At 49.3% G+C, this 26,592-nt stretch overlaps 1 protein-coding gene across 2 annotated transcripts in view; it reads left to right on the forward strand.

Annotated features, from left to right (window-relative positions):
- The window catches only part of LOC146009871 (uncharacterized), a 42,982-nt gene extending 21,895 nt beyond the window's left edge, over positions 1 to 21,087 (forward strand). For both annotated transcript variants that reach the window (XM_083150440.1, XM_083150439.1), the window contains exons 4-9: positions 1,750 to 1,828; positions 5,383 to 5,480; positions 8,769 to 9,078; positions 17,968 to 18,053; positions 18,186 to 18,315; positions 19,662 to 21,087. In XM_083150440.1, the coding sequence (XP_083006566.1) occupies positions 1,750 to 1,828; positions 5,383 to 5,480; positions 8,769 to 9,078; positions 17,968 to 18,053; positions 18,186 to 18,315; positions 19,662 to 20,971 (2,013 nt within the window). In that variant the 3' untranslated portion in view covers positions 20,972 to 21,087. The remainder of the gene's footprint in view (positions 1 to 1,749; positions 1,829 to 5,382; positions 5,481 to 8,768; positions 9,079 to 17,967; positions 18,054 to 18,185; positions 18,316 to 19,661) is intronic.
- The last annotated feature ends 5,505 nt before the right edge of the window (positions 21,088 to 26,592 follow it).

Genomic DNA, 26,592 nt, shown 5'->3' on the forward strand with positions numbered 1-26,592 from the left:
GACCGGAGAGGTGACTGCTGGGAATGGGATGTTATACAGTAACACCGGGGGGATGTGACCGGAGAGGTGACTGCTGGGAATGGGACGTTATACAGTAACACCGGGGGATGTGACCGGAGAGGTGACTGCTGGGAATGGGATGTTATACAGTAATACCGGGGGGATGTGACCGGAGAGGGGACCGCTGGGAATGGGACGTTATACAGTAACACCGGGGCGGAGGTGACTGCTGGGAATGGGACGTTATACAGTAACACCGGGGGGATGTGACCGGAGAGGTGACCGCTGTGAATGGGACGTTATACAGTAACACCGGCGGATATGACCGGAGAGGTGACCGCTGGGAATGGGACATTATACAGTAACACCGGGGGAGGTGACCGGAGAGGTGACTGCTGGGAATGGGACGTCATACAGTAACACCGGGGAAGTGACCGGAGAGGGGACCGCTGGGAATGGGACATTATACAGTAACACCGGGGGAGGTAACCGCTGGGAATAGGACGTTATACAGTAACACCGGGGAATGTGACCGGAGAGGTGACTGCTGGGAATGGGACGTTATACAGTAACACCTGGAGGATGTGACCGGAGAGGTGACTGCTGGGAATGGGACGTTATACAGTAACACCGGGGAATGTGACCGGAGAGGTGGATCCGATACGATTTGCCGGCGGTCGGAATCCCGACACTGGAATCCCGACCGCCGAAATCCCGACAAGGGGGGGACATGGATCGCCCCCCCTTGCGGGCTCAACACGCAGCGGGCCCGGTGCCTCGCTACGCTCGGCACGCTATTTTATTCTCCCTCTATGGGTGTCGTGGACACCCACAGAGGGAGAAAGTTTCGGGATTCCAGTGTCGGGATTCCGACCGCCGGGATCCCGACCGCCGGCAAATTAACTGCATCCCGGAGAGGTGACTGCTGGGAATGGGACGTTATACAGTAACACCGGGGGATGTGACCGGAGAGGTGACTGCTGGGAATGGGACGTTATACAGTAACACCGGGGGGATGTGAATGGAGAGGTGACCGCTGGGAATGGGACGTTATACAGTAACACCGGGGAAGTGACCGGAGAGGTGGCTGCTGGGAATGGGACATTATACAGTAACACCGGGGGATGTGACAGGAGAGGTGACTGCTGGGAATGGGACATTATACAGTAACACCGGGGATGTGACCGGAGACGTGACTGCTGGGAATGGGACGTTATACAGTAACACCGGGGGATGTGACCGGAGAGGTGGCTGCTGGCAATGGGACGTTATACAGTAACACCGGGAGATGTGACCGGAGAGGTGACTGCTGGGAAGGGGACGTTATACAGTAACACCAGGGGATGTGACAGGAGAGGTGACTGCTGGGAATGGGACATTATACAGTAACATCGGGGATGTGACCGGAGAGGTGACTACTGGGAATGGGACATTATACAGTAACACCGGGGGATGTGACAGGAGAGGTGACTGCTGGGAATGGGACATTATACAGTAACACCGGGGATGTGACCGGAGACGTGACTGCTGGGAATGGGACGTTATACAGTAACACCGGGGGATGTGACCGGAGAGGTGGCTGCTGGCAATGGGACGTTATACAGTAACACCAGGAGATGTGACCGGAGAGGTGACTGCTGGGAAGGGGACGTTATACAGTAACACCGGGGGGATGTGTGATGACTGTATCATTGTGTGTGTCAGGTACCTATAAGGTGTCAGGATGTTACTGTCTATCTCTCCATGCAGGATGGGGAGTATATAGAGGAATACAGGGGTCTGTACAAGGACGGGATGATGGAGAATCACCGGCCCCTCACATCACTGGGTAAGAGGAGACATTTATCGTACAGGGGAGAGCAGGTATGGGGGTCCCCTATATACACCCAGCATCTAACAATCACAAATATACAATGTCCTCAGTCACTGCGTGTCTCCTACAGATGGGGCCAGTACCAGGAATACCCCAGAGAGATGTCCCCGTCCTCTGTATTCCCAGGATAATCACATATATACAATGTACTCAGTCACTGCGTGTCTCCTACAGATGGGCCCAGTAGCAGGAATACCCCAGAGAGATGTCCCCGTCCTCTGTATTCCCAGGATAATCACATATATACAATGTCCTCAGTCACTGTGTGTCTCCTACAGATGGGCCCAGTAACAGGAATACCCCAGAGAGATGTCCCCGTCCTCTGTATTCCCAGGATAATCACATATATACCATGTACTCAGTCACTGTGTGTCTCCTACAGATGGGCCAGTAACAGGAATACCCCAGAGAGATGTCCCCGTCCTCTGTATTCCCAGGATAATCACATATATACCATGTCCTCAGTCACTGCGTGTCTCCTACAGATGGGGCCAGTAACAGGAATACCCCAGAGAGATGTCCCCGTCCTCTGTATTCCCAGGATAATCACATATATACAATGTACTCAGTCACTGCGTGTGTCCTACAGATGGGCCCAATAACAGTAATACCCCAGAGAGATGTCCCCGTCCTCTGTATTCCCAGGATAATCACATATATACAATGTACTCAGTCACTGTGTGTCTCCTACAGATGGGCCAGTAACAGGAATACCCCAGAGAGATGTCCCCAGAGAGATGTCCCAATCCTCTGTATTCCCAGGATAATCACATATATACCATGTCCTCAGTCACTGCGTGTCTCCTACAGATGGGGCCAGTAACAGGAATACACCAGAGAGATGTCCCCGTCCTCTGTATTCCCAGGATAATCACATATATACCATGTCCTCAGTCACTGTGTGTCTCCTACAGATGGGCCCAGTAACAGAGATACCCCAGAGAGATGTCCCAATCCTCTGTATTCCCAGGATAATCACATATATACCATGTACTCAGTCACTGCGTGTCTCCTACAGATGGGCACAGTAACAGGAATACCCCAGAGAGATGTCCCCGTCCTCTGTATTCCCAGGATAATCACATATATACCATGTACTCAGTCACTGTGTGTTTCCTACAGATGGGCCCAGTAACAGGAATACCCCAGAGAGATGTCCCCGTCCTCTGTATTCCCAGGATAATCACATATATACAATGTCCTCAGTCACTGCGTGTCGCCTTCAGATTGGGCCAGTAACAGGAATACCCCAGAGAGATGTCCCCGTCCTCTGTATTCCCAGGATAATCACATATATACCATGTCCTCAGTCACTGTGTGTCTCCTACAGATGGGCCCAGTAACAGGAATACCCCAGAGAGATGTCCCCATCCTTTGTATTCCCAGGATAATCACATATATACAATGTCCTCAGTCACTGCGTGTCTCCTACAGATGGGCCCAGTAACAGGAATACCCCAGAGAGATGTCCCCGTCCTCTGTATTCCCAGGATAATCACATATATACCATGTCCTCAGTCACTGTGTGTCTCCTACAGATGGGCCCAGTAACAGGAATACACCAGAGAGATGTCCCCGTCCTCTGTATTCCCAGGATAATCACATATATACAATGTCCTCAGTCACTGCGTGTCTCCTACAGATGGGCCCAGTAACAGGAATACCCCAGAGAGATGTCTCCGTCCTCTATATTCCCAGGATAATCACATATATACCATGTCCTCAGTCACTGCGTGTCTCCTACAGATGGGCCCAGTAACAGGAATACCCCAGAGAGATGTCCCCGTCCTCTGTATTCCCAGGATAATCACATATATACAATGTCCTCAGTCCCTGCGTGTCTCCTACAGATGGGCCCAGTAACAGGAATACCCCAGAGAGATGTCCCCGTCCTCTGTATTACCAGGATAATCACATATATACCATGTCCTCAGTCACTGCGTGTCTCCTACAGATGGGGCCAGTAACAGGAATACCCCAGAGAGATGTCCCCGTCCTCTGTATTCCCAGGATAATCACATATATACCATGTACTCAGTCACTGCGTGTCTCCTACAGATGGGCCAGTAACAGGAATACCCCAGAGAGATGTCCTCGTCCTCTGTATACCCAGGATAATCACATATATACAATGTCCTCAGTCACTGCGTGTCTCCTACAGATGGGCCAGTAACAGGAATACCCCAGAGAGATGTCCTCGTCCTCTGTATACCCAGGATAATCACATATATACAATGTCCTCAGTCACTGTGTGTCTCCTACAGATGGGCCCAGTAACAGGAATACCCCAGAGAGATGTCCCCGTCCTCTGTATTACCAGGATAATCACATATATACCATGTCCTCAGTCACTGCGTGTCTCCTACAGATGGGGCCAGTAACAGGAATACCCCAGAGAGATGTCCCTGTCCTCTGTATTCCCAGGATAATCACATATATACCATGTCCTCAGTCACTGCGTGTCTCCTACAGATGGGCCCAGTAACAGGAATACCCCAGATAGATGTCCCCATCCTCTGTATTCCCAGGATAATCACATATATACCATGTCCTCAGTCACTGCGTGTCTCCTACAGATGGGCCCAGTAACAGGAATACCCCAGAGAGATGTCCCCGTCCTCTGTATTCCCAGGATAATCACATATATACAATGTCCTCAGTCACTGCGTGTCTCCTACAGATGGGGCCAGTAACAGGAATACCCCAGAGAGATGTCCCCGTCCTCTGTATTCCCAGGATAATCACATATATACCATGTACTCAGTCACTGCGTGTCTCCTACAGATGGGCCCAGTAACAGGAATACCCCAGAGAGATGTCCCCGTCCTCTGTATTCCCAGGATAATCACATATATACCATGTCCTCAGTCACTGTGTGTCTCCTACAGATGGGCCCAGTAACAGGAATACACCAGAGAGATGTCCCCGTCCTCTGTATTCCCAGGATAATCACATATATACCATGTCCTCAGTCACTGTGTGTCTCCTACAGATGGGCCCAGTAACAGGAATACCCCAGAGAGATGTCCCCGTCCTCTGTATTCCCAGGATAATCACATATATACAATGTACTCAGTCACTGCGTGTCTCCTACAGATGGGCCCAGTAACAGGAATATCCCAGAGAGATGTCCCCGTCCTCTGTATTCCCAGGATAATCACATATATACCATGTCCTCAGTCACTGCGTGTCTCCTACAGATGGTCCCAGTAACAGGAATACCCCAGAGAGATGTCCCCGTCCTCTGTATTCCCAGGATAATCACATATATACCATGTACTCAGTCACTGTGTGTCTCCTACAGATGGCCCAGTAACAGGAATACCCCAGAGAGATGTCCCCGTCCTCTGTATTCCCAGGATAATCACATATATACCATGTCCTCAGTCACTGTGTGTCTCCTACAGATGGGCCCAGTAACAGAGATACCCCAGAGAGATGTCCCTGTCCTCTGTATTCCCAGGATAATCACATATACAATGTCCTCAGTCACTGTGTGTCTCCTACAGATGGGCCCAGTAACAGGAATATCCCAGAGAGATGTCCCCGTTCTCTGTATTCCCAGGATTCTACAGAGGAGAAATACAGGACCCCACAGGTGGCTAAGGTAGGTGGGATTTAGGGTCTCGCCAATATAATATAGTGACTGTCGCTATATGATCTATACAGTAGCTGTGTGTGTTATACACTGAATTTCCTCTGTACACTGGTGAATTGGGGAATGGAGGACACTGTGTGGCACTGGCAGTACCTTAGAAGATATCTTTCCCCTCTATTTTCCCCTTAGCCAATCAGCATTGTGCACTAACAATTAGCTGCTGGTGCATTTTGGAGAAGTGTACGGTTTTTACCTTGTACAGTTTTGTGGCATAGCTCTCCTGGATGGGGGCAGGCAGAAGTCCTCTCATTGCACCACCCCTACACCCGTGGTCTCAGTTTAGGATGGGTACTACTGCTTACCCATATCAACGGTGGGCTAGTGCTTGTATCTAGTTGCGGGCACTTACATTTGATCTAGTAAGACTCGTACCTTCACATTAATCATTGTGTTCATTCTAGCATCCGCCATCTTTGAAAACCCATGTAGTTCCTTTTCCCTGTCTGGGGTGTCGCTGTCTGCTGTAGTGCTTCTAGCACCATGTGGTCTGTATATCAGCACTGATATGCAAACGAGACCTGTGTTAGAAACGCCACAGCAGACAGCGACTCCCCAGGCTGGGAAGAGGAACTACATGGGTTTTCAAAGATGGCGGGTGCTAGAATGAACACAATGATCACAGTGGTGGATGACTGTTATACAGTATCTCAGCATCCTTCTTCTACAAGAAAAGTCTTCAGTCCATCTTCATTAGATGATAGAGACTCTGGAGCATGGGTCCTCAAACTGTGGCCCTCCAGATGTGGTGAAACTACAAATCCCAGCATGCCTTGCCACAGTTTTCCTATAAGGGAGACTTAAAACTGTGGCAAGGCATGCTGGTAATTGTAGTTTCACAACATCTGGAGGGCCGCAGTTTGAGGACCCATGCTCTGGAGGCTCATGGCTGGGTGGTTAGTTACCTCAAGTCTGACTCGGTACCATTCCTGAGTCTCCTCTTTGATGCCATATTGTTTTGGTTCCTTAGCCGGAGGATAAGGTTCTGTCCATCTTGTGTCTGGTGTCATCGCTGTTGTCTTGCTCACAATCCAGTCTTTGGCTCTCTGCATTCTCCTGTCTGGAGGATAAACCAGTTCAGCCAGAACCAGATCCTATCTGTGGGGTCCTAATCCTTCATCACAACAGATGCTTGTCCCCAGGGTTGGTCGGCAGTGACGTTGGGTCTTTGTTCCGAGAGGAAGTTCTTCTGAAAAATATCCTCGAGCTATGTACTGTGCAGAAGCTTCTACTCCAGGCTCATCCATTCCTTCAGGAAGACCCCTTCCTCTGACAATGCCACCGAGGAGGCGTACATAAGCCAGCGGAGGAGCCTGAAACTCGTTCGTGATGGCTGAGATGACTAGGTCCTGTTGCTGGGCAGAAGAGTACGTTCTGGCAATATCCTCATTACCCTAGATGTACAAGCTGATTGTCTCAGCCAATATTCCTCTTATGTCGGGGAGCGAACCTCACCCTCACCATCGTTCCATCGGTCGTTAGATTGTTGTGGTCTGTCAGAAGTATACCTGGATGAACCAGACTCCTCTTTACAGGGCAGTCCTTGCTGGCCCCAAACTAAAGGCCCCCATACATTAGTCCGACTTGTCCTAAGGACAAGTCGGACCTGATTTCCCCCTGCAGCTCCCAGGGAGGGGGACACACGATTTGGCACTTGATGTGCCAAGTTTTGCAAATGATACATCGCATGCGATGTATCATTTGCAACTCCCGGGGAGCTGCAATGTGGAGCGAGCAGGGGGGCCGGGGACATCGAGGTGGCGGGCGGGGGATGCTGCAAGGCGGCTGGGGGGACGGACGCACGCCGCTAGTAGTGCTTACGCTGCAGGGGACACAGGCGGCAGTGACATAGAGCCGGCGCGGGGGGAGCCGGGAGCTGTCAGTACTGAAAAAAAGCCCATACAATGAATGTGCAGCCTGTGATTGGCTGAGCGCTCAGCCAATCACAGGCTGCCCATTCATTGTATGGGCTTTTTTTTTTTTTTTTCAGTACTGACAGCTCCCGGCTCCCCCCGCCCGGCTCTATGTCACTGCCGCCTGTGTCCCCCGCAGCGTCCGCACTACTAGCGGCGTGTCCCCCCCCTACCCGGACGGAGCATGACAGCTCCCTGCTCCGGCTCCCCCTGCCGCCCCCCTCCCTCGCCGGCGTCCTCAAAGTCCCCACGGCTGCACATAAGATTTATCTTATGTGCAGCCGGTCCGACATCCCAACTCTGACCCGATGCGCACGGGACCGCGCATCGGGTCGTACCGGGTGTCAACCTGCGATTTGGTCCGATTTCACTGCCCGATCCATCTGGATCGGGTGAAATCGGGGCCAAATCGCATAGTGTATGGTGGCCTTTACAACAATGATCTTGATATGTTGACCTTCTTCTGATGGTGGTGGAACCTCCATGGAGACTACTATACCAGATAGATCTTCTAAGTCAAGGTAGCTTCTTCCACAACAACTGGCTTCTCTATTGAAGCCATGAACCCCTCAAGGTAAGGGGATTTAATTGTTCCTTTGTTGCATGTCCAAGTGCCTATTGCCTCACCGGTGGTTGGCTTGGGACCTTAATCTGGTCTTCTCGGCATCACAGGAACCTAAATCGGTTTGTTTGGCCATGTCTTCGGCCAGATGGGTATCTGTATTGGTGGCCGTCTCATGTAGATCTTCATATTTGGTTTTCCACCAGGAATGTGTCTTCTTATATCAGCGACATTATGTAAGACCGGCATTCTTCTGATCCTGTGTGGTTGGCCAGGAGAATAACAATGGTGGAAAGGTGGATCATGGCTGCTGTTGAGCAGGCGTACGTCAAGGAACATGCCTTGTTCAGCGCCTGTTGGGCAACTGTCCCCAAGGCTGGCACTGGTTCCCAGTTTGGAGGACAAAAGATAATGGGATTTTCTGTACCTTTCAATCGGTCTGTGGAACACTGTGTATCCACCTTCTAGTTGTACACGTGTGTGTGTGTGTTCAGTCGCGCTGGTTGAGAGATTTTGTATATGCTCTGCTTTTTAAGTTTTAAATTTCAGATGTATTTCGAGTGCCTGAGAGGATCCAAAGGGAAGTAAAGGAGGTGGATTCATTTGCAATCCGCTTAATTCAATGGGTCATCCCCTCACAGTGCCCTCTGAACCCCATGTTACCAGTGTCCCCCAGATAGAGTAAGAAAAACTGTGCTGCAGAACCCTTCTTTTTGCTGTTGTATCCCCTCAATGAAATCAGACCTTTATTTTTTGGTAATTTAGAGTGAAGTGCGGACTCGTATTAAAGTAGAACGTACAGAGGAAGAAGAACACACTTATTTGACCGATAAGGTAGATAATATAATGGAAGAAGAGGAGACGTATGTGACTCGTACGAAGACAGAAGATACCGATGGAGAAGATGAGAAGTATGTAAATGATAAGAAAACAGGTACAGTGAGAGGAGAAGAATTGTATTTTACTAAAATGAAAACCGAAGATTCGGATGGAGAAGAAGAGACGTATATGATGGGGGACCAGCAGTGTAAGGAGGAGGAGGAGGAGGAGGTTCTTCCTACAGATCTCAGCACAGGTGAGCAATAAAGACTTATTACAGAAACAGTCACATTCTCCTTGCTCAGTTATTACAGCAATCTCTCATCCAACACCTTCATCTGTCTGTATAATCTAATGAGTGAAATCTATCTGCCCAGTGGGGGATTCAGGAGCCATCAGCCCCTATTATACTCCTGTTCTCCTCCTCACATCATGTCACTGTGTGTTACCAGCTCAGAGATCTGACCAGTCTCCTCCCCGCACTCTCTGGTGTATCTCATACATCAGGTGCCATCAGCCCCTATTATACTCCTGTTCTCCTCCTCACATCATGTCACTGTGTGTTACCAGCTCAGAGATCTGACCAGTCTCCTCCCCGCACTCTCTGGTGTATCTCATACATCAGGAACCATCAGCCCCTATTATACTCCTGTTCTCCTCCTCACATCATGTCACTGTGTGTTACCAGCTCAGAGATCTGACCAGTCTCCTCACCGCACTCTCTGGTATATCTTATACATCAGGAGCCATCAGCCCCTATTATACTCCTGTTCTCCTCCTCACATCACGTCACTGTGTGTTACCAGCCCAGATATCTGACCAGTCTCCTCCCCGCACTCTCTGGTGTATCTCATACATCAGGAGCCATCAGCCCCTATTATACTCCTGCTCTCCCCCTCACATCATGTCACTGTGTGTTACCAGCCCAGAGATCTGACCAGTCTCCTCCCCGCACTCTCTGGTGTATCTCATACATCAGGAGCCATCAGCCCCTATTATACTCCTGTTCTCCTCCTCACATCATGTCACTGTGTGTTACCAGCTCAGAGATCTGACCAGTCTCCTCCCCGCACTCTCTGGTGTATCTCATACATCAGGAACCATCAGCCCCTATTATACTCCTGTTCTCCTCCTCACATCATGTCACTGTGTGTTACCAGCTCAGAGATCTGACCAGTCTCCTCACCGCACTCTCTGGTATATCTTATACATCAGGAGCCATCAGCCCCTATTATACTCCTGTTCTCCTCCTCACATCACGTCACTGTGTGTTACCAGCCCAGATATCTGACCAGTCTCCTCCCCGCACTCTCTGGTGTATCTCATACATCAGGAGCCATCAGCCCCTATTATACTCCTGCTCTCCCCCTCACATCATGTCACTGTGTGTTACCAGCCCAGAGATCTGACCAGTCTCCTCCCCGCACTCTCTGGTGTATCTCATACATCAGGAGCCATCAGCCCCTATTATACTCCTGCTCTCCCCCTCACATCATGTCACTGTGTGTTACCAGCCCAGAGATCTGACCAGTCTCCTCCCTGCACTCTCTATGGTGTATCTCATACATCAGCAGCCATCAGCCTCTATTATACTCCTGCTCTCCCCTCACATCATGTCACTGTGTGTTACCAGCCCAGAGATCTGACCAGTCTCCTCCCCGCACTCTCTGGTGTATCTCATACATCAGTAGCCATCAGCCCCTATTATACTCCTGCTCTCCCCATCACATCATGTCACTGTGTGTTACCAGCCCAGAGATCTGACCAGTCTCCTCCCCGCACTCTCTGGTGTATCTCATACATCAGGTGCCATCAGCCCCTATTATACTCCTGCTCTCCCCCTCACATCATGTCACTGTGTGTTACCAGCCCAGAGATCTGACCAGTCTCCTCCCCGCACTCTCTGGTGTATCTCATACATCAGGAGCCATCAGCCCCTATTATACTCCTGCTCTCCCCCTCACATCATGTCACTGTGTGTTACCAGCCCAGAGATCTGACCAGTCTCCTCCCTGCACTCTCTGGTGTATCTCATACATCAGGTGCCATCATCCCGTATTATACTCCTGCTCTCCCCCTCACATCATGTCACTGTGTTACCAGCCAGGAGATCTGACCAGTCTCCTCCCTGCACTCTCTGGTGTATCTCATACATCAGGAGCCATCAGCCCCTATTATACTCCTGCTCTCCCCTCACATCATGTCACTGTGTGTTACCAGCCAGGAGATCTGACCAGTCTCCTCCCCGCACTCTCTGGTGTATCTCATACATCAGCAGCCATCAGCCCCTATTATACTCCTGCTCTCCCCTCACATCATGTCACTGTGTGTTACCAGCCCAGAGATCTGACCAGTCTCCTCCCCACACTCTCTGGTGTATCTCATACATCAGGAGCCATCAGCCCCTATTATACTCCTGTTTTCCCCCTCACATCATGTCACTGTGTTACCAGCCCAGAGATCTGACCAGTCTCCTCCTGCACTCTCTGGTGTATCTCATACATCTTGAGCCATCAGCCCCTATTATACTCCTGCTCTCCCCCTCACATCATGTCACTGTGTGTTACCAGCCCAGAGATCTGACCAGTCTCCTCCCGGCACTCTCTGGTGTATCTCATACATCAGCAGCCATCAGCCCCTATTATACTCCTGCTCTCCCTCACATCATGTCACTGTGTGTTACCAGCCCAGAGATCTGACCAGTCTCCTCCCTGCACTCTCTGGTGTTTCTCATACATCAGGAGCCATCAGCCCCTATTATACTCCTGCTCTCCCTCACATCATGTCACTGTGTCATGTTATCTTTCAAAAGACTTGGTTATAGAAAACTTGGATACCTGCCCTTGGTCTGAGCTGGACGCAGAACATTCAAAGCCTCACATTCCAGGGCCAGAACAACTGTCAGTATTTGTTATAATGGTTGGAGTCTGTGTCTTAGAAACTAGGAGGTTAAATAAAGTCTCCTCATATAGATGGTAAATGGAACAGTTCTTATTGAGCGCATTGGTTGCAGATCTCCGATGGACCCCAATACACAGGGTCTTATTACCAGTACGGCTGGGGAATATGACTTACTCAGGGGACTGGGGACAGCCTAACGTATTATAGTCTCTATGGTAAATGGTAGATAAGCAGCTGCCGCCAGAGAAAAACACAGGAGTCCTGTATGGTGGTCAGCAGCACTGGCCAGTGCTGGAGGAACACAGGACACCTGTAGGGTGTTCAGCAGGACTGACCAGCCCTGGAGGAACACAGGAGACCTGTATGGTGGTCAGCAGGACGGGCCAGCACTGGAGGAACACAGGAGACCTGTATGGTGGTCAGCAGCACTGGCCAGTGCTGGAGGAACACAGGACACCTGTAGGGTGTTCAGCAGGACTGACCAGCGCTGGAGGAACACAGGACACCTGTAGGGTGTTCAGCAGGACTGACCAGCGCTGGAGGAACACAGGAGACCTGTATGGTGTTCAGCAGGACTGACCAGCGCTGGAGGAACACAGGAGACCTGTATGGTGGTCAGCAAGACTGACCAGCGCTGGAGGAACACAGGAGACCTGTATGGTGGTCAGCAGGACGGGCCAGCGCTGGAGGAACACAGGACACCTGTGGGGTGATCAGCAGGACTGACCAGTGCTGGAGGAACACAGGAGACCTGTATGGTGGTCAGCAGGACGGGCCAGAGCTGGAGGAACACAGGACACCTGTAGGGTGTTCAGCAGGACGGGCCAGCGCTGGAGGAACACAGGACACCTGTAGGGTGTTCAGCAGGACTGACCAGCGCTGGAGGAACACAGGAGACCTGTAGGGTGTTCAGCAGGACTGACCAGCACTGGAGGAACACAGGAGACCTGTGTGGTGTTCAGCAGGACGGGCCAGCGCTGGAGGAACACAGGAGACCTGTGTGGTGCTCAACAAGACTGACCAGCGCTGGAGGAACACAGGAGACCTGTGTGGGTCTCAGCAAGACTGACCAGCGCTGGAGGAACACAGGAGACCTGTGTGGTGTTCAGCAGGACGGGCCAGCGCTGGAGGAACACAGGAGACCTGTGTGGTGTTTAGCAGGACGGGCCAGCGCTGGAGGAACACAGGAGACTTGTGTGGTGTTCAGCAGGACGGGCCAGCGCTGGAGGAATACAGGAGACCTGTATGGTGCTCAGCAGGACTGGCCAGCGCTGGAGGAACACATGAGACCTGTGTGGTGTTCAGCAGGACTGGCTGGAGCTTCATGCATACACAATGCACTGAATCTATGGATAGCGGTCAGCAGGACCGTCTAGCACTGGAGGAACACTGCAGCTTTATACCTCACATTTATCAGTGCGGCCTAACTCTAGATAATGCAAAGTGGAACTTAAGCATGCAGGATACAGAAGACATTCTTCTGCCAATGAGAGGTGGCTAGGGAGGGACTTACATAGGAAGCCTTGGCTGCTGATAGGTCCTCGAGTCATGTGGTTCTGTTGCTATTATTATTCCACAAGGGACCTGTGTGACTCCAGTCGCAGTGCACACGAGGAGCCGCAGCTGCTATAAATGTAGCGCCAGGCTACAGGGCTCAGATTTACAGAGTGCCCTCCTCCCGCCACAGAGAGCCACAGCCCAGACCAAATCCATCGTCTGCAGCGGATGGATAACCACTGATGTGCTGCTATATGGCAATGTAGTCCCAGGCTCCAGCAATGTGGAAATAACAGCCTGGTACTGCCGCATACACCAGGCATACAGAATGTGTAGGAACGTGTGTTCAAACATTGAACTGCTTCTGAGCTTCAGGCAATGGAGTATGGAAATAAAATTAATATTCAGATAAACTGATTATTCAATTTGTAATGATACAAGTGATGACCTCAGATGTGTAATCTGGTAGAGCTGGCCAGCAGATGGTGTTACTGGGGCCTTCTGTGGGCTGCTTGTTCCTCAGTCACCAGGAGACCAGACTGCCTTCTCCTGCAGTCTCCTGACACTACGTTACATTAGGAGATACTGGGACAGCTGCCATCACCACCAGATAATGGTGATACTGGTGCCCTCTGTGGGCTGCTTGTTCCTCAGTCATCAGGAGACCAGTCTGCCTTCTCCTGCAGCCTCCTGACACTGGGTGACATTTGGAGATACTGGGAGCTGCCATCACCACCTGATAATGGTGTTACTGGTGCCTTCTGTGGGCTGCTTGTTCCGCAGTCCCCAGGAGACCGGTCTGCCTTCTCCTGCAGTCTCCTGACACTGGGTGACATTAGGAGATACTAGGACAGCTGCCCATCACCACCAGATAATGGTGATACTGGTGCCCTCTGTGGGCTGCTTGTTCCGCAGTCCCCAGGAGACCAGTCTGCCTTCTCCTGCAGTCTCCTGACACTGGGTGACATTAGAAGATACTGGGAGCTGCCATCACCACAGATAATGGTGTTACTGGGGCCCTCTGTGGGCTGCTTGTTCCGCAGTCCCCAGGAGACCAGACTGCCTTCTCCTGCAGTCTCCTGACACTGGGTGACATTAGGAGATACTGGGACAGCTGGCCATCACCACCAGATAATGGTGTTACTGGTGCCCTCTGTGGGCTGCTTGTTCCGCAGTCACCAGGAGACCAGACTGCCTTCTCCTGCAGTCTCCTGACACTGGGTGACATTAGGAGATACTGGGACAGCTGGCCATCACACCCAGATAATGGTGATACTGGTGCCCTCTGTGGGCTGCTTGTTCCGCAGTCACTAGGAGACCAGTCTGCCTTCTCCTGCAGTCTCCTGACACTGGGTGACATTAGGAGATACTGGGACAGCTGGCCATCACACCCAGATAATGGTGATACTGGTGCCCTCTGTGGGCTGCTTGTTCAGCAGTCACCAGGAGACCGGACTGACTTCTCCTGCAGTCTCCTGACACTAGGTGACATTAGGAGATACTGGGAGAGCTGGCCATCACAACCTGATAATGGTGTTACTGGTGCCTTCTGTGGGCTGCTTGTTCCGCAGTCACCAGGAGACCAGACTGCCTTCTCCGGTAGTCTCCTGACACTACGTGACATTAGGAGATACTAGGACAGCTGCCCATCACCACCATATAATGGTGATACTGGTGCCCTCTATGGGCTGGTTGTTCCTCAGTCACCAGGAGACCAGTCTGCCTTCTCCTGCAGTCTCATGACACTGGGTGACATTAGGAGATACTAGGACAGCTGGCCATCACATCCAGATAATGGTGTTACTGGTGCCCTCTGTGGGCCGCTTGTTTCTTAGTCACCAGGAGACCGGACTGCCTTCTCCGGTAGTCTCCTGACACTAAGGGGGAAATTTACTAAAGGAAATTTGTAAAAAATAGGTGTATTTGTTTCCAGAAATACACTTATTTTTGACGTTTACTATCCCGAAAATACGGCAATTCGTAGTCGTATTGATGTGCTATCAATACGACTACGAATTGCCGTATTTTCGGGATAGTAAATGTCAAAAATAAGTGTATTTCTGGATACAAATACACCTATTTTTTACAAATTTCCTTTAGTAAATTTCCCCCTAAGTGACATTAGGAGATACTGGAAGAGCTGGCCATCACCACCAGATAATGGTATTCCTGGAGCCCTCTGTGGGCTGCTTGTTCTGCAGTCACCAGGAGACCAGTCTGCCTTCTCCTGCAGTATCCTGACACTAGGTGACATTAGCAGATACTGGGAGAGCTGGCCATCACAACCAGATAATGGTGTTACTGGTGCCCTCTGTGGGCTGCTTTTTCCTGAGTCACCAGGAGACCGGACTGCCTTCACCGGTAGTCTCCTGACACTGGGTGACATTAGGAGATACTGGACCAGCTGCCATCACAACCAGATAATGGTGTTACTAGGGCCCTCTGTGGGCTGCTTGTTCCTCAGTCATCAAGAGACCGGACTGACTTCTCCTGCAGTCTCCTGACACTGGGTGACATTAGGAGATATTGGAAGAGCTGGCCATCACCACCAGATAATGGTGTTACCGGTGCCCTTTGTGGACTGCTTGTTCCTCAGTCACCAGGAGACCGGACTGACTTCTCCTGCAGCCTCCTGACACTGGGTGACATTAGGAGATATTGGAAGAGCTGGCCATCACCACCAGATAATGGTATTCCTGGAGCCCTTTGTGGACTGCTTGTTCCTCAGTCACCAGGATACCGGACTGACTTCTTCAGTCTTCTGGGTGACATTAGGAGATACTGGGACAGCTGGCAAATCACAACTAGATAATGGTGGTACTCTGTGGGCTGCTTGCTCCACAAATGTGTATGAACCTGGTCAACCCTCTGAGGCCCAGTCTACAGTAAGGCAGAAAATTTAATTCTATCCCATAGAACAGTGGTTCCCAACCCTGGTCCTCAAGTACCCCCAACAGTGCATGTTTTGCAGGTCTCCACACAGAATCACAAGTGCTATAATTAGCTCCACCTGTGGATCTTTTCAAATGTGCCTGAATAATGAGTGCACCTGCCGGGTGACCTGGAAAACGTGCACTGTTGAGGGTACTTGAGGACCAGAGTTGGGAACCACTGCCATAGAATATTGGTGACAAAAGAAGCATTAAGTCCAGAGCATATCCTAGAACAGGATTAGGTGGAAACTTGCTCCTGGACAAACCTGGTAGTGGCCAAGCTGACTACTTGTCACACTGCTGAGGGTCTGGGCATCTGTACACCATGGACGTGAAAGTTTTATTCCACCCACCATCCCTCAAGTGTTCCTTGATTGGTGGTGCCTGGGGTCCATCGAGGGAAGTGAAAAGGCCGAAACTTGGATGGTCTCCCACATGGAGTAAACACTCTTACTACTTGTCATCTGAGAAATGAAACCTTCCAGCTCTGGACTAATCTGGATCCCTCTCAAAGAGAACAGTCTCTAGAGTCTTCTTATCCACCTGTCACAATTGCAGCCACATCGACCTCCTGGCCAAAATGGACAGCACGGCTATATCTGAAAGGATTAAAATCATAAAAGAAGAAGCGTGACCTGCAAAGGCAAATACATCAGATAGATCTGACCCAGCTTGTATGACCTCTGCCATCTGGTCAGACCACACTTCCATCGCCTTGGTTGTCCTGCTAAGAAAAGCGGAAGGATTTTCCCTTAAAAAACAAACAAAGATTTAAGCAAATCGTCAGTGCCTTCCTTCCTTGAGTGGTGCTTGTTGTAGGAAGGACCGTGACTTTTGCCGACCATGCAGTAGACTCGTCCATGGAATGGTGAGCCTCCCAAACAGCCGTGTCCTATTCAGCTAATGGGTTCTGGAACCCTGCAAGAAACTTAAACCACCTATGAGGATTGAGCCAGGCTTCCTCCAACACCTCTGCATTGTGAGCAAGGGAAAGTAATAACCCGCTTCCTCTCAGAGGCAGGCCTTTCGTCCTCTCCTATTTGCAAAGTTTGGCAGATGACCCCAGTCTGGTCGCTGACTGGAAAGCTCCCCTTCCAAATAAACTTCTCGACCCCAGTCCTGGTCTTTAAATGTCATCCTCCTCACCGGCGTAACCTCTGGAATTCTCCTTACCTGGGAAGTGGACACCAGGTGGAGTCTGGTGCTTCCTAGAACATCAATTCGGTGAGGAGCAGAATTTTGAAAGCCTATCCATCTGCAGGACTTGCTCAGGGTCCATGGAGGTACCGGCTACCATAGTTTGACTATACTGAGGAAGCTGCGGTCATCCCGTATCGCTCTGGTCAAAACCACAATTGACTGGTCCATGACCTTCACCCAAGCAGGCAACACATCCTCCACTAGGGAGTCTTAATGCATGTTCTGACTGAGTTCCTCCATCTCACTCACCTCTTCACGTAGGAACGTGACTCCAAGATGGAGATTGTCTTAAGAGATGGTGCCAAGCAGGGTTCTCTGGAGCTAACAGAAGGCAGCCCTCTCCGAAACAGTCCCAATTGGCAGATACCTTGAGGAGCAGGCTCTGGCATGGACACCACCTTGCCCTGTGCCTTGCCGTCCAGCTTTACTGGGATGGGGGTAGGGGGGGGGGGTCTGCTTTAAAATCTTATCTGTTTATTACCTGCTCCTCAACCTTCCCTCTCACCCCACCGTCACTAGTGTATATATTTATATACTTTGTAAATGTAGCATAAATAGTCATTTTTTGATCATTACATATATACAATGTCCTCAGTCACTGTTATCTCCTACAGATGGGCCCAGTAACAGGAATATCCCCCAGCCTCAGTATGCCCAGGATTGTAGAGGGAAGAAACACAAGATATCGCATGAGTATCAGGTAGGTGGCATTTAGGGTCTCACCGATATACACCAGTGTCTGTCACTATGATCTGTACAGGAGCTGTGTGTCTTATACACTGATGTTATACTCTTAGTAATGTGTTGTGTTATTGTCTCCCTGGTTATTTAGAGTGAAGATCTGTGTAACATTAAGGTCAAAGTTTTAGAGGTAGAAGAAGAGACGTATATGATGGGTGACCAGGAGAGTAAGGAGGGGGAAATTCCTGCATTCCCTGCGTTCCCGACATTTATCGACACAGGTGAGTAATACAAAGGATAGTCCCAAATTCCTGCAATGTTCAGCAGAATAAATAGGTGTCAGTCACTTGACACCAGGCCACGGAACGAAGTCAGAAGTGCAGCACCTCTGGGAAACTCCGGTACTGCAGCTCCCATAACAGGAGGCCTAGTGACCCCTAGAGGCTGGGACTAGCCACCACACCACACAACACAAGTCTGCTAACCTCTGACCGCATTGTAAAGGACGAGATGTTCATACACACACACACACACATTGTGATGTTCAGGGTATTATCTGCAGTCAGTCCAGGGATGAGCGATCTACCAGCTGTGCAGTGTGTTCCATCTCATGGCCTGCTATGTTCAAGTCAGACTCTGTTACACCAGTGTGCTGTTTGCCCCTACCTGCAATACCAATGTCTGCACTATTGATACAGTCTGCACTATCATCCTGCATGCTCCCAACTGCCATTACTAATTGTTTTCTTATACGTATGCCTTTGGCTGGTCCTAATGGTAATTTAATTTCAGACCTCTCGTGAATGAGATCCATGGTGGCCTCTGTGTATTGTTCAGGCCATCAGTTGGGCAGTTTTACTAAATAACTTCCCTGGTCCGTTACTCTCCAGTCTCACAAATAGCACGCTACGAGTCTGTCTGCCCGCTTGGACCCTTCTTGTCTCTATTCGAAATAGATTGAACGGTCTCTGTGGGCTTGAATTTGGTGGTGCCTTTTGCTGCATATGTCTTTTGCGTGACCAACGCATTTCTGCATTCATACGCCTTTTTTTTTTTTTTTTTAAAGAAACCTCGAGGAACATCAAGAAGCCTCTATATGTTTGAGTTGACTATATTACGTAATGAGGTCTTGTTGCCTTATTTATTGAACCACCTCCTATGTGTTGTAACAAGGAATCACATACACCGGATTAAAAAATGAAGTCTGTTCCTTTATTAGCAGCAGGCGGACAGCATGCAGGATTGATAGTTTGGCAATTCACAGGTTACAGCACATAGGCTTCACAATATGGGTACACTCCAGAGATCTCTAGCATAATTCCCAGCCTACTGACCAGCCACTAAAAGGCATTAAGAACCCTGACCCTCCGCTCTGGACACACATATAACAGGAAGTAACAGGTGTTGTGAATTAGCAGACGGTGATTCACAAATGGGTATTCCACAATCACTTCATGTGGCACTATGCTGGCCCGTGTGTGTGTGTGTGTGTGTGTGTGTTGTGTGTGTGTGTGTGTGTGTGTGTGTGTGTGTGTGTGTGTGTGTTTTATGTGTAATAATATATAGATTGCATTAATTTCACAGCATAAGTAATTAAACTTGTTCATATGTATTTTATTTCAACCAGATGGTTATAACAGCCGCAACATCTCAGGGGAACATGTGCCTCCAGATTATGACTACACCCGAAATTCTCAAGGACCGAACTCCAATATCCATCCATTAAATTACAGTTCACATGTGTCATCCGATTCATCCAATCGTGGTTTTCCCGATTACACGGAGCTCGGTTCATCTGTCATAGCTATTACTGTAGATGCCCTTTTTAACTCTTCTACAGATGGGAAACGTTTAACACAGAAAAAAAAGCAAAGGAACAAGTCAGCTAAGCCAAATGAGAAGCCATTTTCCTGCGCCGATTGTGGGAAATGTTTTCTACACAAGTCAAATCTTGTTGAACATTACAAATATCACACGGGAGAGGGGCTGTTTTCATGTACTGTGTGTGGGAAATGTTTTACGAAGAAATCACATTTTGTTGTACATCAGAGAAGTCACACAGGGGAAAAGCCATTTGCATGTACAGAGTGCGGGAAATGTTTTACAACTAAATCACATGTTGTTTTGCATCAGAGAAGACACACAGGCGAGAAGCTATTTACGTGCGCCCAGTGTAAGAAATCTTTTATAAAGAAAACAGATCTTTTAATACACGAGAGAACTCACACAGATGCACAACCATCTTCCAGCTCTGAGCCTGAGCAATGTTTCACGCAAAACTCAGACCCCGCGACACAAGAGACCAGCCACTTTGGCGATACGGCATTTATATGTTCTGAGTGTGGAAAATTTTTTAAGACAAAATCCGATCTGGTAGTGCACGAGGCAAGTCACAATGGTGCACAACCTTCTTCGAGCTCTGAGCCTGGGAAATCAGACCCAGCTACACACGAGACCAGTCACAGAGGCGGTATTGCATTCATATGCACCGAGTGTGGAAATTTTTTTGCCACAAAATCGGATCTTGTCACACATCAGAAAACTCACACGGGCGAGACAGCGTTTTTATGCTCGGAGTGCGGGAAATGTTTTCCGACGAAAACGGGTCTCGTTGCACATCAGAGGACACACTCGGCCGAAAAACCATTTTCCTGCGCTGAATGCGGGAAATGCTTTAAACACAAATCAAATCTCGTTGAACATTATAAATACCACACAGGTGAGGGGCTGTTCACATGCTATGTGTGCGGGAAATGTTTTCCCAAGAAATCACATTTTCTCGAACATCTGAGAATCCACACCGGGGAGAAGCCATTTGTATGCATTGAGTGTGGGAGGCGTTTTACGACCAAATCACACCTCGTTATACATACGAGAAGTCACAATAATGAGAAGGCGGTTCCAAGTTCTGGCGTGAGCGGGACTCCGGATCTGTAATCTTGGTACACCGTACATTATCCCCACATGATTACTCAGGTTGTACTTTGTGTGTTCACTAATGGAAATATTTTATCTAAAGAATAAATCTCAGCATTGTATTTCTCCTGACCGGGGCTCTCTGTGTGTGTGTGGTTTTTCTTGTTATTGTCCATCGTACAAGATAATATCCAGTAAGTGGGAGCACAAGGGATGACGGCGGGTATAGCATTCTCTGGATCCACTAAGTGTCGGAGGTCACCAGGGATCGGGGAGTTTCTGATGCTAAGGGCCTATTCAATCCTGTGACTGCAGATTGCTGGCTCAGAGCAGGACTGACTATCCCTCCGATTAGTCTAAACGGTCATTGTTATTATGTTGGAACGTTCCATTTGAGTCCTCTGGTAGATGTGACCCACTTATTGCCCTGGTGAAAGAGTGTAAAAGACACAGCGGTCTCTGTATGTCTAAGTGGTCACATCGGTCTGTGGTCGCGGCTGTCCATCTATGTCTAAGTGGTCACGGCGGTCTCTGGATGTCTAAGTGGTCTCTGGATGTGTAAGTGGTCATGGTAGTCTCTGTATGTCTAGTGGTCACGGGGTCTCTGGATGTATAAGATATAATTCTTCACTGGGATTCCTGATCCTGCCGAGGTTTTCTGAGAGTTGTAGGTCGGTTCATTGCTAGCCCAATACATGGAATAGGAGTGGTTCAGATAAGTGTCCTATCCCTGCCCAGTTCTGTTCCCCTCGTGTATGGCTAGTAACCTTGATGTAGACAACACTATTACTTCCCTGAAGTCCTCCGGGTGGGTGGCATTCCAGTAGAACTACAGAAGCATAAACCATTTATTTTCCTAAAATCCTTGAGATACCGTAACTCCTATATGGCTGTGTATGTACTGCTACTGGTGGTATCATCTTTGCCAAATTCCTGGCCCCTTGTCTCCTGGTGCACCTCCTCTCACCGCTGCCTTCACTGGTGACATCTACCTCCACTCCCCTGACCTCCATCTTCTCATGACTTTGTCTTCTTCCTCTGGCCAATACAGAGCACATCCCCTTTGCCTTGTCAGGCTCTAAGGCAGAGGTTCCCAAACGTGGTCGTTAAGTCTCCCCAAGACTCCTGGTCTTTAGTATATCCATAGTCCGGCACAGACGGTTAAATCAAATTGACTGAGGTTCTAATGAAGTCATCTATAGACAAACTTGGACATACGTAATACCTGGACTGTTGGGGGTGCCTTGTGGACACCGTTTAGGCACCTCTGCTCTAAGGGGAGTATTCAGTATTTACGTAAATGTGGGTTTAGAATTTGATCTGGAGAAATAGATTTAAACCTTGCGCTAAGGAGTGAAAGCTGCTGGTCTCCTAGGAAAAGGTTACGCCCAACCTATAGAGAAACTTGGAGACAATATACACAGGTGACCAGCGCTGGGAGATAATCGGTGGGAGAACCTCCAAGAATAATGAAATTCTTAAATCTTCTGAATGGGTCAGAGATGTCCTTGTGTGTGGGTGCCAGAAGGAAGTCAACTTACTTGGAAGTTCTATTCTGGCATGCACATCAAGGTATCTTTGGCAAATATATGCTTCAAGGGTAAGACAGGATCGTGAACTTACATTTCATTTCTGTCCCGAATTCCCATAACGGTATCTTTGTCCAATCCGACAACAGAAAAGATGATCTAGCCGTGAACGCAGAGGAGACCAGCAGCACCCGCACACGCTACGGAGATCGCGGCTCACACAGACTCTCCCTCCAGTTACACGGACACAGCGTCTGCAGCGCTTATACTGTGAGCCGGACACAGCCGCCGCGGCTGCTTGTGAACCTCCCTGCATTTTTTTTAACCATTTTTTAACTGTTTTACTGCATCTTTTGTGGAAATTGTCTTGTCCTGGAAATAAACCTGTCATTCAACTTCACCATCTTTTCTGTTGTCGGATTGGACAAAGATACCGTTATGGGAATTCGGGACAGAAATAAAATGTAAGTTCACAATAGAAGCCGTTTCAGGAGAGTTAGATATAACACCAAATTTACCCCACAATCAGAGGGTGCTGTAATATGTGATAACTGTACAGAACCCCCGTTGTTACCTCCCCAGCAGGACTTCCCTGCATGGGTCTCACAACTTACAGAGGTCACCTCTCATTTATCCTCACAGCAGGATAGAGAGGCCACCAGGTCCCACTAGGTTTATATAACATAAGCCGCAGCCCCTCTGTTTTACCTCAAAACAACTGTTCCCAGACATAGAGGATACAGATGAGTCGGATGATGACGTGCCACCTTTGGAAGAACCTCCAGAGCTGGTTTCATAGGGGCTGGAGGACCTAATTGCCATGGTTAATACAACCATAAAGGTATATGAGACCTTATTGTCGGCTCGTCCACAGATGTTTGATAAAAGACGCAGACAGGCAGCTGCATCCTTATAAACGTTTTCAGGTATCAAGCAGATTGTTGATCTCATCCTTTCCCTGCAGATATTAGGAAGCCATGTGAGACTCCGCCCTCAGTGGACTCCTCAGTCTCTCTGGATGCGCCAATGGCAGGCCGATGCTTAATCCAAAAGGGCAGTGGAAGCCCTACATTTTCAGGGAGATTTTAAATTTGGTCCTGAGTTGGACAAAATGATTTCCCAAGCTACAGGGGTAAGACTTCATTTCTTCAGCTGCTCCTCCTAAGCGGTCCTTTCAGGGGTCGTCTTCTCGATCCTTTCGTCCAATGGCAAGATATTGTGTTCCGATGGCCGTGGAACCAGGGGTTGTGGTAGGGAAGTCGCCTCTGCGGGCCAACAGGAAGCTAAGTCTTCCTCAAAGCCTTCAGCGTGATGCACTTCCAACCCACTTGGGGGATCCCATAGTGGGGGCATGTCCACGATTGTACCGCGGTGTATGGTTCCAATCCAGTCAGGATGCTTGGGTCAGGGATTTAGTGGCCTTCGGCTGCTAAATAGATTTTCGGTACTCTTTACTTAGAACGGCGCCCACGATTTTGATCGTGGGCATCGTTAGTAAAAAATCGCGGGCATTGAATGCACTAAAAATTGGGTGCGATGCCCGCGATTTCCCATAGGGAACAATGTTAAATGTCTCAATTGACCCGATTTTCCTGTTCAATGCCTCAATTGACCCGATTTTTCCATAGGAAACAATGTTAAATGGCCCACAGAGGCCAAATAGGCACCCTGAAGTGTGAAATGGCCCCCACAATTGTTAACGCCACCCCACGATCAACGTGAACCCGAAGCGCGGCGAGCGCAGCGAGCCCGCGAGGGGCGGCGGTACGCGTCCTACGACCTTTTCATACCCCCACTATCCACGTCGGCGTGGAGTTGAGAATAGAAAGTGTGGCGAGCGCAGCGAGCCACCGAGCCCGAAGCGTGGCGAGCGCAGCGGGGGGCCTCCAAATAGACTTGATGGCGACTTGCCACAAACATCAATTACCGCGGTACTGTGCACAGACACAGGATCTACAGATGGGTTTCAGACTTAAGTGCACTATCCTGTCGTCCACCTTTCATGAGGATCGGGTGGAATTACGAACTAAAGTGTCATTCCTTCCAATGGTTGTGTCCTCATTTCACATCAATCAACGATTGTTGAGCTAGCTTTCCCAGACCATTCCACCAACTTCAGGTATCTGGATGTGGTGCATGCCCTCAAGATCTGTCTCCAGAAAAGTCTGATGCTTTGTTTATACTGTATGATTCAGCAAAGCCTGGTTGGCCTGTGTCAAAACAGATGTTGGTCAGGTGGCTTCGCCTTTCTATTCAGCAGGCATGTGTGGCGGAATTGCAGGTGTCACCTTCATCTATTACAGGGCATTCCACGTGCTCAGTTGGTCCCTCTTGGCAGCTGCCCGAGGAGTCTCTGCTCAACAGCTGTGTAGGGCCTCTACTTGGTCTGGTCAGAGGACCTTTTATCAAGTTCTACCATTTTGACACCTTCGCTGCTCAGGCTTCCCAGTTTGGCTGTTCGGTGTTTGGAGGATCTCTGCACTGTCTCGTCCATGATGGGAGCTCTGGGACGTCCCCACTGTGAATACCAGTGCTACCTAGTGGATGAAGGAGAAAATGGATTTTGTATTTACCGTTACATCCTTTTCTCCGATTCAAAAGGTGGCACTGGACGCCCTCCCAGCGCTGCTCTTCCATAAGTTCAGGTTACCTTCCTATTACATTGAAGTCTCCTGCCAGGGTTATTTCTAGTTGTCTGTTGGATCTCCCTGGCCAGTTCTGTGTGGTTGCTTCTGTTTGCAATTTCTATTCTCACTGTTCTTGCCATGTTTTGTATGTTAGGATCTGTGAGGTTTTCTTCCAGCTCCCTCCGGGCACAATTACTAAGACAGCCTGGGAAGGGGAGATAGAAGGGGAGGAGTCAGCCAGACTTCTTTAATTTCTTAAAGTGCCCATGCTCCTGGTAAATACCCTTCTATTCCCCACTGTGATCTCCAGTGTCACTGGAGAAAAGGATTAAACGGTAAGTACAAAATCCCGTTTTTATATCAAAGCTTACTGTCCCTCCCCTAAGCTTCCTACTGTTCTTAATGTTAAGTTTGAATACGGTGCACTCTGATATAGGTAACTACATTTCTCAGTGAATATTCCATATGACCGTTCTTCTACGCTTTACATGTGCACCAATACTAGACTTTTATATCAAAGCTTACTGTCCTTCCCCAGCTTCCTGCTGTTCTCGGCAGTATGTCCATCTGTTCACCCCTTAGAGCAGGGATGTCAAACTCAAATTCATCGGGGGCCGCATCAGCAGTTTGGTCATCCTCAAATGACATGCCATGACACCACAGGCTGCTCCCCCTGTATAATAATAATGCCATGACACCACAGACTGCTCCCCCTATATAATATAATAAAAGTAATGCCATGACACATAAATGATTATACAGGAGGAGCAGCCTGTGGTGTCATGGCATTATTATTATTATTATACACGGGGACACCTCAGGAAACAGCAGATATATCTTTTTTTTATTGTGAGTGTGATCCTCATCCTCACTTACTGTTTCTCCGTCTGTCCCGCAGCTGCTGTGGCTTCCAGCTTTTCTTCACTGCTTGCTGCGGCCACACTGTCCCCGACTCCTGGTCCAGCTTCCCTGCCTGCTCCTACTTCTCTACAGACGCATGGGCGGGCGGCGTCATCGTCATGACGTCCCCACCCAGTGTCTGTCACTGCCGGGCATCAGAGGGAACAAGCGGCCGGGCCCTCCTCCACGTAGCCGTGGAGGCCGGCGGCCATGTTTCTGTAGCCGCATACATATGTGCCTACAGGAACATGGCCGCCGACAGTGGAGGAACAGGTAAGGAGGCCGCGGTAGGGTGGGTGAGAGGAGGTGGCCTAGGCAGGAGCTGGGACACACTGACCAATCACGCCGAAGCGTGTGAGCAGCGCTAAAATGAAGGTGACACACACCAAATTACAATGTAGTAATATTTTTACTTGTTAAGGATAAAAAACATATAATAAAGTACAATACAAAAATTCACAATAAAAACAATATAGGTACCATAAGAACCGATTCTTCACGTCACAAGTTGGGGTGAACGTGACTGTATTAAGTCCAGTGTAGGACAGGGGATGTAAACCATGTAATAAATGGAAAAGGGAAGGGA

This window comes from Crinia signifera, chromosome 6, assembly GCF_055691185.1.
Source record: "Crinia signifera chromosome 6, ASM5569118v1, whole genome shotgun sequence".
Taxonomy (NCBI): Eukaryota; Metazoa; Chordata; class Amphibia; order Anura; family Myobatrachidae; genus Crinia; species Crinia signifera.